This window comes from Rhagoletis zephyria, unplaced genomic scaffold (assembly GCF_001687245.7).
Source record: "Rhagoletis zephyria isolate East Lansing unplaced genomic scaffold, Rhagoletis_zephyria_1.1 Rzeph_scaffold_01989, whole genome shotgun sequence".
Taxonomy (NCBI): Eukaryota; Metazoa; Arthropoda; class Insecta; order Diptera; family Tephritidae; genus Rhagoletis; species Rhagoletis zephyria.
This window is the reverse complement of record NW_016159073.1, coordinates 31346-41936: the sequence shown is the minus strand read 5'-3', so window position 1 is coordinate 41936 and position 10591 is coordinate 31346. Positions and strand designations below refer to the sequence as shown.

The window sequence follows — 10591 nt, the reverse complement described above, 5'->3', positions numbered from 1 at the left end:
GTATGAATTCATTTGTCACGGCTACCAAACTTTGCGAATTATCAGTGAAACAAAACAAACAGACGGGATAATAATTGAACCAGATCTCTATCAGGATCATATCGTTGTTGAATTTGCGTGCAAAATTTGTATGCGGATCCCGATTATTGCCTAAGAAAACATAGCTAGAGTTGCGACAGAGTTGCATTGTCTTCAGTTTATCAAGTTTATTCAGTGAAATCGCTGGATAAATTTATCAGAAATGTGTAAACGAGTTTCCATACAAATTTTGACAGTTCATTTATAAGGTTTACACAATTATAAGTTTATACGGTTTACAATGCATTTATAAGGTTTGATGAATACCCTTATTGCTTTATCCTCGAAACCTTGAGGGATTTCCCAAATAACTTCCGGCTCGTATCGCTGGATTGTTGTATAAATGCTAACGATGACCAAATTGTAGTACAATTAACTTTATTGTACAACAAACAATTTACAATACTTGCTACTACAGTAAAACCACTTTACAATACTTGTTAAAGCAATAACAACGCTTTACTGAGCTTGCTAACACAATTAAACTTATAACTTGCTTGTTCACAACTCACTTCTCTGCTCACTTTACTCGTAGCTTGCTGACTTGTAACTAACTCACCTCGCTGTGGCGGCGCTCTTATATACCTACGCTGGCACTTATGGCAACTCTAGAACGTTCTGAAGTTTATCGCTCATTCTCTTTCTCTCGCTGTTCGCAGTGTTCATCCAACTTGACGTTTCTCTTTGTGGAACATTCTACGTCATTCCTCGAACATTCTGCCTATTTCTCGTTGTTCGCTTTGTGTTGCCGAAGTATTCGTCACAATAGGGTTCTAAAGCTGCAAATTTTGAAAACTTGTCTATACTAATTAGATATTTTTCGTTTTTATTCAGATAGTTTTCTCATAGGGTAATTTTATTGGATTCTTTTCGATTTTTCTTGAGCATATTTTGCAATTATTTATAATTTTCGTAATTTTTTCTTTTCGCTTTGGAATATAAAGTTATCTTCTTAATTCTTCGTAAGTTTTGTGTATACCTAGATGATTGTATTCTTCCCTATGTTTTCGAAGTATTATTTCGTATGTTTCTTCTTCAGAATATTGAGGTAAGACTTTTGTGCATTTATATATTTTATTTGTCCATGATCTAAGGTCATTATATATATTTTGGAAATCTTTAAAAACCTCTTCATTATCAAAATAAATACATGTATTCTGCCCTCGGCATTTTTTTAATATTTCCACTAAATCATTTCTAGAGTATGTGGGTTGCCTGAATACGACAGTGTCGCATAAAGGAATCTCTTCAGTCGTTAAAACTAAAACTATTGTTTTAAACATATTCTGCCTTATCCTGAGTTTCGCAAAAAAAAAAAATTCATCCGAAAATTTGTCATCCGCCCATAGTAAATACATACATGGAAACCAAAAGTGAAAAGTGAACCGGTTCGGGGAAAATGAAACTCATGATAAGGCCTATTAAGTAGTTTTTCACTTACTTCAATTCCTTTATTACATTAATTTTGGGCATTTCGAATAGTCTGCAGTACGTTAGTCGCCTGTCTATTGCTCTGTAGTGTTGGTTTACCATGTGTTGTGTAAGTGTGTTCGTCCGTTTATAACGTTTATTACAAATGGTACGTACATTTCTTCGAAGTTTGCATTGGTTTTCATGTTTAACCTTCTTTCCTTCAGATGTATGCTTAGTACCGCAGAGGAAATGATTATCTAAACTATGTTTGTTTTTACTCACTAAGTAAAATTTTCCATTTTTGAATTTTAGAATTTGGCTCCTTTAAATTATTTAGTCAGATTAATGGCCTATGATCTGTTTTTAATTGAAATTTTCTGCCCCCAAAGATAATGCCTAAATTGTTTTGTTGCCCAGACAATGGCTAATAGTTCTTTCTCAATTGTAGAATAATAATGCAAATTCACTGTCTGTAGTTAACGTAAATTCCTTTTGAAAGTTGGGATCAAGGTACATTGAACAGGTAGTATCAGTAGAGCAGCTGATTTGATTTATTTTCAAATTATTTGGTCTCGAAAATGTCAAATATTTTTAATTTTTTCTCACAAAAATTCTGAATTGTTAAAATCCATTTGCATGTGAAACCTTTTTCCATACAAAACAAGCGATTGAATAGCAGCTTTTGGAACGTTCGCCCAACTCGGCAGCACGACCGCTGATTACTGGGCCTTGCAAAGGATGGATCAATGCTTCGAGAAGCAAACAAATTTACTAGGAAAGAAAGTTGCATCAATTTTTATTTTTTCCAATTTCAATTTTTTATTTTTTATAATTTTTTGTATTTCACATGGCACGCTTTGATTTAGAAGAAAAAATTCAGAACAGTTTTTGACACTTTCGATACCAGAAGCAACAACAAAATACACGCAAATGTTGTTTTTGCTCTACTGATACTACCTGTTTAATGTGCCTTGGTTGGGATATTGTATCACTAAATCACTACTTAGAAGATACTTTAGTTTTTCAAATGCTTCCTTATAATCCGTAGCATTAACATATATTCACTCCTTTTTTAATCGCAAAGTTAGTGGTTTTGTTATTTTGGCGTAGCTTGAATAAATTTTCGGTAATAGCCCGTGAGTCCTAGAAAAGATTGTATTTCATTAAAGCTCTTGGGAATAGGAAAATTTTATATACACAGAATTTTGTCGTTATTTGGTTTTATTCCATCTGGAGTTATTATATGATCTAAAAATTTCGTTTATGCTTAAGGAACTCACTTTTATTTAAGGAGACTTTCAAATTGGCGTTTTGAAGAGTTTTTAATATTTGTGATAAACTTTTAATATGCTCATCCAAAGTGGTGGAAAACATTTTAATATCGTCTAAATATACATAACAAACTTTTCCTATAAACTCGTGCAAAACCTTATTCATCAGTCTTTGGAATGTGGCTGGTGCCTTCTTCAGTCCGAAAGGCATTCGATTGAACTCATAGTGTCCGTCTAGAGTACTAAATGCTGTTTTCTCTCGGTCCTCTGGCTTTACTTCGATTTGATAAAACCCTTTGGTTAAGTCAAGAGTAGTAAAATAATTAGCTCTTCCTAGCTTATCTAAAATTCCCTCGATATTAGGTATTGGGTATTTATCGTCTTTTGTAGCTTCATAAAGCTTTCTATAATCTATGACTATTCGCCATTCCTTATTACCTACGTTATCCTCTTTTTTAGGCACAACCCATATTGGTGCTTTATATGGTGAAGTACTATGGCTAATTATACCCTGATTTAACATTTCTATTATTTGCCTATTAACTTCTATTTTATGTATTTCAGGATAACGATATATGCGTGAATAAATAGGGGAATTGTTTTTGGTTGGTATAGAATGATTCAACTCAACGTTAAGTCATCTCCTTTTTTATAAAATACTTTCTTGTGAATTTTTAAGAGATCTATTAATTTCTCTTTTTCTTCCTCATTCAAGGGATCAATCCTAATATCCTTTCTAAAATTCCATATTTCTGGATATGGCTTAAGTTTTTCCAAATGGCTAGTATGTAGGTCCTAGTTCCTTTCGTCCTCGTAGTCAAAAAATATTGGTAAAGTTTGATCGTCTAAGGTGTTTTACTCTTAAAATTCATTATACTGTTGTTTTCTTGTAGTAGCTCTGATCCAATACTTTTCGTGAAAAATCCTGTAAAACTGTCAAACAGCAAAATTACTCTCTGAAGTGAGAGTAAAAAGTGAGTAACAACAAAAAGTACGTGAACAAAAAATCCATTTTTCCTGTAAAAACGTCAACCAGTGATTGCTTGACACTTTTCATGATTTTACCAGCAGAAAAAGTTCGGGTAAAATCTTGCAACTTCATTCTCTACACAACTCTCCAAAAGTCGCTCTCATTTACAGGATTTTGGAGTACGGGAACATTTTTCCTGCAACTTCCTGCAAGTTCGTGTAAAATCCTGTAAGTTCATGGAGTACTGGATCAGAGCTATTATGTCATTTCCTATCAATCCGTCGAATTTAGAGTGGAAATCGTAAATATGAAAGGTACTGTCATTGGCTAAAGGTAAAGATGTGCGGTTTTGAGGTATGATCGCATCTTGAAAAATGGTAATACTACCTAAGGCAGTCTTTATGTTTAACTATTTCTCACGATTTCGTATTGTACTAGCTGGACAATTTCGCCATTTAGTAAGCTATTTGTACTACCAGTGTCAATTAAAAGTTTAGATTTACAGTTATTGTTTTTAGTCGAATATAGGGTAGGTTCGTTTTCGAGCCTGTTAATTGAAAATCCTGACGGTCTTCAATAAAGTTTGTTTGCGACTGTCTTGTTTGTATAGACGCATCTACATCCATTGACTCAACTGAATTATTATCTTTAAATCTAGGTGGATCATGCATTTGATTTTGTGTTTTACTTCCAAAACTATTTTGTTTAAAATAAGTATTATGTTGTAAGTTGTTACTATTGTAAGTTTTTGGCTGCCACTGTTTTTGCGGATGACTAGTTTTAAAGCTACTATTTTTAGCTTGTTTGGAGTCGTTTCAATAACTTTGATAGTTTTTCGGAGTTTTGTGGAAGAGCTTGTCAGAAGTATTTGAATCATTTAAAAACCCTGCAGCGGTCAGTTCGTGTAATGCCTCTTCTAAGGTGGGTGGCTTTGATGCATATAAAATTGTCCTCATATGTACTGGTAACTTATGCTTAAATGTATTTAAAGCTGCTTCAATATTTCGCGGAATGGTATTATTTTCTTGCTTGCACTTTTGATTTAGAGTAGTAAGTGTTTTTTGAATATGGTTGTAGAAACTAACCACGTCGCCTCTATATTGGGAATATCGCAAAGCTTCATACAACTGATAACTCGTTTTAAAACTACCAAAATTTCGGATAATAATAATAATATAATAGATTGGCGCTTACACATATGTTAGTGATTGGCCGAGCTTCTCCTCCGACTTGTGGCGTGCGCCTTGATATTGTCACACAAAGCGGAGGGACCTACAGTTTTACGCCGACTCCGAAAGGCGATTGTATTTTTATGTTTTACATGGCACGACGGACGACCGCTGTTAAGAAAAAACCTTTTTTCTATAATTTTTGCGATGTTNCGACGGACGACCGCTGTTAAGAAAAAACCTTTTTTTCTATAATTTTTGCGATGTTTCTTGGACCAGGGTTTGATCTCGGGTCCTGCGGAGTGGAAGCGCGCACTGCTTACCACTACACCACAGCGGCCCGATAAGCTTTGCTTAATAGTTGACCACTGACACAAATGGCTATATATTTCTATGGCTTGTCTGGCTCGTCCAGTTAATTTACTTTTAATCATATTAATACCCATTCGTTGCGAGTGCTCATTATACAAACTAAGCGTTGGAATGATGTCGTCAATAGTGGATAGGAAAATTGGTGAATCCTCTTTTCGTCCATCAAAATTTTGTAACCGCTCAATATATTTAAGGGGATTCAAGTCTAAATTTCTTAATTGATTGTTACCAAAAGATGCTGCATTATGGGCTGATATGTTGGCTGTGGCCGCTAAGCTTTCATTTGCTGGTTGCAAATTCATGGTCCTTGAAGCGCTCCTCTATGGACTACGCAATATGGGAAGATATTCGGGCTTCTTGATTGCTGCGAGCTTCAAGTAATGATGATTGATATCCTTTATTGCTGTAATTTGGCTTGGTAAGTTTTCAGTAAATAAAGTAAAGGTAAGTTTCAAAAAATCGGTTTTCGTTGTAAGGATTCTTTGTTATTTTACAAAGGGTATCCTACCGACTGCGCCACTTTCAATATAATTTTTCCCGAAGGAAAAGAAAATTATATTTTTTAAATTTGTTGTTTTTATTTGAATTTTACAACAAAAAGATCTACATTTTTCGAAATGGCACCGATATTTATACAAAAGTTATACACTTCAAAAATGATCTACAGTATTCATGATCGAACTAGAATATTACATTTCTTTCAAGTAACAAATAACACAGTGTTTTGAGTACAAAAGAGTGTCAGGAAATATGTACAAAAAGGTGGGACTAAGTTCAACATTTGACATAAATTATCCTTCATTTTATGTTTCATATATAACTTAAACGAGCTCGTAACTGGATATTTTCTTCAAGAGAAACTGGATAAAAAGTCGTGGATAAAAAGTTCGTAAAATGTACGTTTTCTTGCTGGCTGGGTATGTACAAAGTATCAAAGTTTTATGAACATTCGAAAGTACTTCTAAGGTGTAAATAAACACCATTGGATATAAATGCGCATGGATGTGCTTGTTTTGATTGATGGTAGTGACCACAAATGATGGAGCTTTCAACTGAATTTGCTCAGACAACAACTCCAATTGTGATACGGAAATACGCATCTGCAATCAAAATAGAAACTTACGTACATATCATTAAGTTCATCAAATATTTAAGCTATAGTCTCACCTGTTTGAAATCCCAAGTACCAACAAGCGTTGCCATGGATTTTAATTCCGGCTGACATTTTCAGGCCCGATTCTCATCTTTGCTGTGACTAACCGACACAACCAACGGTGGCGTTGCTACCTCGCCAGTGGGTGGTGAAACAATGTTTAACACGTGACCGAGGGAACGTGCCTTTAAGATGTAAGTTTGCAGGTACGTTGCAAATATGCAGTAGGCGTTGTGATAGCCGGTTCATTGGCGCAGAGAAATCTGGAAATAGATTATATCATATTAGATAATTATATTATCACATAGATTATTATATAAAAGAAACATATATATGTAAATGTAAGTGCGGATATAATACTGACACTGGTAGGTACTGACTGCGTTTAATGCCTGGAAGCTTGTACTAAGACGTATGCCTGCTCAATTTAAATTGGATACGATTTCTGAAATCTAAATATGATTAAAAGTTTGAACGTAAATAATTTAATATTTAATATTACCAGTTTAAAGAGTGATTTTACTTAACTTGTTGTACCGTACCAGCCTTTGCTTTGCCTTCTTCAGTTCCAATTGTTTGTTTAGGTGGCGCACTCTAAACAGTATCCGGCATTTAAAGAAAAATTGCTTGACGCTGTCTGGAAGGTCTACGTTAGCTGCTTTATTCAGAAGGCGCTGCTTTATATTTTTACAGTGTGCTATTTCCTGTAAATTAACAGCAAGGAATACCGACTCCAAGCTCCTAATACGGTCTACAAAAAGGGGTGAAGGCTTTTTAAGGTACCCTTTCGAACCCTGATCGACCCACGTAAAAGTTGCGTTACTGGTGTCTTCGTGCTCGCTGAGATGTTGCTTGCGAATTATATATCCAGCCATATATTCTAGCGCATCGCCATGCAGCACATCGCTGTCGCCTTGCAGCACATCATCATCGCCATGTATCACATCAGTACCCCCATGCAGCATATCGCTGTCGCCTTCCAGCACACCGCTATCGCCCTCCAGCACATCAGTTTCGCCTACTAGCACATCTGGATCGTATTCCAGCACATCGCCATCGCCATTGGCATGAGCGACACTCAGAGCGCCAACGACCTCTGATTCTGCTTCCAAAGGCACTGATTCTCCTAATTCCGATTCATCTGGTGCTATTCTCAAACGAGTCAGCGACAAATATCGTATCGCTATCATAACCTTGCGACATTCATAACACACGTCAGCTACTTCCGATAGCGATCCGAATATTGTCGTCAACTGGTTTGAGATTAGGTATACAGGTGTGGATAATATACAATTAAATATACATTTAAAAGATAATTTTTGGCAAACTTACCTAACATGTATTTTCGGAGCCTGTACCTAAACTCCTTAGGCGTAGGTTGGTCGTTTAATCCTGCCTTGCTTCGTATATTTCCGAAGAAGTGATCCAGCAAATCTTGATTTAAACGCCGTGTGACACGTAGTTGAAGTTTTACTTCACTACCATACTCGTACAACTGTAACTGAATAACTCAGTGAGAGTGGAGACCAGTATGTTTGCATGTATGTATGTATATAAAAAAATATTTATTGGACCAAAAAGTAGTGGGTAGGCACTGTGGCCAATGGTATTCAACTATTACCACCTCCGCATGGTTGTAAGCCATGCAGAGTCCGCAGAAGACTCCGGAAGCAGTGTCCGGAGGATGCATCAGACTAGGCCGAGCATACTTTGAANTGCACATGCAGCAGTACATAGCATGCATTTAGGCGCCTGGTGTTAGCAGTCGCGTCTAAACAGTAACAGTGCGTTATTTGTTACCAAAACACCCCTTTGAAATTGTTGTAAGCTATTTTTGAGAGGGATGATAACATCTGACATGAAATTATTCATCCGTCCCAAAATCTCGGCTGTCGCTGCACCTTCCTTCCAAATGGTCCCTTTAAGTAAGTTAATAATAATATCATAATAGAATGGCGCTTACACATATGTTAGTGTTTGGCCGAGCTTCTCCTCCGATTTGTGGCGTGCGCCTTGCACAAAGCGGAGGGTCCTACAGTTTTACGCCGACTCCGAACGGCGATTGTATTTTTATGAGAAGCTGTTTNAATTCATCCGTCCCAAAATCTCGGCTGTCGCTGCACCTTCCTTCCAAATGGTCCCTTTAAGTAAGTTAATAATAATATAATAATAGAATGGCGCTTACACATATGTTAGTGTTTGGCCGAGCTTCTCCTCCGATTTGTGGCGTGCGCCTTGCACAAAGCGGAGGGTCCTACAGTTTTACGCCGACTCCGAACGGCGATTGTATTTTTATGAGAAGCTGTTTTTCATGGCAGGAATACACTCGGAGGTTTGCCATTGCCTGCCGAGAGACGACCGCTGTTAAGAAAAAACGTTTTTTCTATATTTTTTGCGATGTTGCTTTGACCAGGGTTTGAACCCAGGTGCTGCGGAGTGGAAGCGCGCACTGCTTACCACTACACCACAGCGGCCGACCAGTAAATTAAGTAAGTTATGTGCAGATAATAAGTTGTGAACTTTAAGAAATATTACCTTTCCAGGATAATTGAATGTTTTAACGGAGGAATTGAGCACGTCGTACCAATCGTTCACCAACTGAATTAGTTCAGCTGTCTCAATCGCTTCTTCTATGTCCAACCACAGAGCGTAGCAGCGCAGTATGGCTTTTTCAGTCGTGTTAGAAAGCAACTGTGTCGCCAATTTTACCTTTTGTATTCCTGAAATTTTGCGTGAATTATATTAGCTACGAGATTATAGAATAGTTATTATTAACATACCTATCCCTTTTACAGCTAAGTGCTCTTCTGTTAACTTGAATGTTATAGATAGGTCGGTCATAACATCAACTATTTTAGATAGTCGGTCATAACATCAACTATTGCGCGCGTAGTTATTACACAAACAAATCCACTATCAATAAAATGATTTCGAATAAGTTTCAACAGATGCGGAGCATCCGAAAATGCGAAAACCTTCGCCTCTGGATCAATAGGGTTGGTGAACCATGGGTGTTCTAATTAATTGCTAATTAGCTTTAGAAAATGTATTAGTGAATTAAATATATACCTGGAGTGATGCCGAGGTCTCTCCAAAACTTTTGGTTGGATGGGCCCATATCGCAGACCATGGCAAGAACAAGCCAGCATTTTGCACAGCCGAAACAATCGTATGCAAAAGTTCGAGGGTTATTTTACAATCAAAATCGTAAAATACTGGCTTCTTCCAGGATTTTAATAATCCGCGCGCCATAACCACTTGAACATAATTTGCCGGATTCCTGACGAAGTCGTCGGTAGGCTCATACTCAAAAGATTCGGTGACCTTTATCTCGTCGAAAGCCAACACACACACATTTTCGACGGCAGTGAGCTCGTGAATGTGGCGCATTAAGTCCAATGCAACGGATAACATTCCCTCGCCAACACTAATTTTGCGGTACCACCTTTGAAGTGTGCTTATATGTGGCAGGGGGAAGCCTTTCGCATACAGATATGCCTATATGCTCGGGGTCCGGCAGCGTGAATACATATGGCGCTGGAAATATCGCTCCACGACCATCTAACGTTTTTGTCTACAAAACAAATAAAATCTAATAGCAAATTTACAGAATTTAGTTTAATTTTATACATACCTTTTGCAATCATTTTTCTAGCCTGTCCATCTGTGAATATGGACCGAATGGAATACATCAAAGATGCATTTTCGTCCAGCTGGGCTTTAAGTTTTGCGTTCTCCTTAAGCAGCTGCTTATTTTGCGCTTTCAAATTGGCAATCTCCAGCTCCATTGTATACTGCAGAACTATGGGACTAAGAAATTTGTTTTGTGGAAGAAGAAAACTGCATATATATGGCATTAAACAACTTACTAAGTTTGCGTATGGCAACTAGTATGTGCCACACATTAAGCAGTGGTTCCTACGGAACCACTTTGTACCACTCCTGATATAAATGATTCACTTAAGGGATCACTTAAGTAACCAATTGGTTCACATATTTTCCCACCGTCACTTCCACAACTAAAATATTTAAATTTTTAATATTTTTATTGAGCTTTGTACCACGATTGTTTATTAGGAAAAATTGAAAAAGCAACAAAGTCTAAGCGGTAGAAGTTATAGCACTATTTCGGAGATCACCACATCTCCTCATCAGACTTCTTTTT

At 36.8% G+C, this 10591-nt stretch overlaps 1 protein-coding gene across 1 annotated transcript; it reads right to left on the bottom strand.

Moving 5' to 3' along the window:
* Window positions 1-6023: 6023 nt before the first annotated feature.
* Window positions 6024-6668, bottom strand: LOC108365761 (uncharacterized). The gene is made up of 2 exons (XM_017619901.1): window positions 6441-6668; window positions 6024-6373 (listed from the first exon to the last, which is right to left on the bottom strand). The coding sequence occupies exons 1-2, from the start codon at window positions 6474-6476 to the stop codon at window positions 6095-6097; spliced, it is 315 nt and encodes a 104-aa protein (XP_017475390.1). The 5' UTR covers window positions 6477-6668; the 3' UTR covers window positions 6024-6094.
* Between the last annotated feature and the right edge of the window lie 3923 nt (window positions 6669-10591).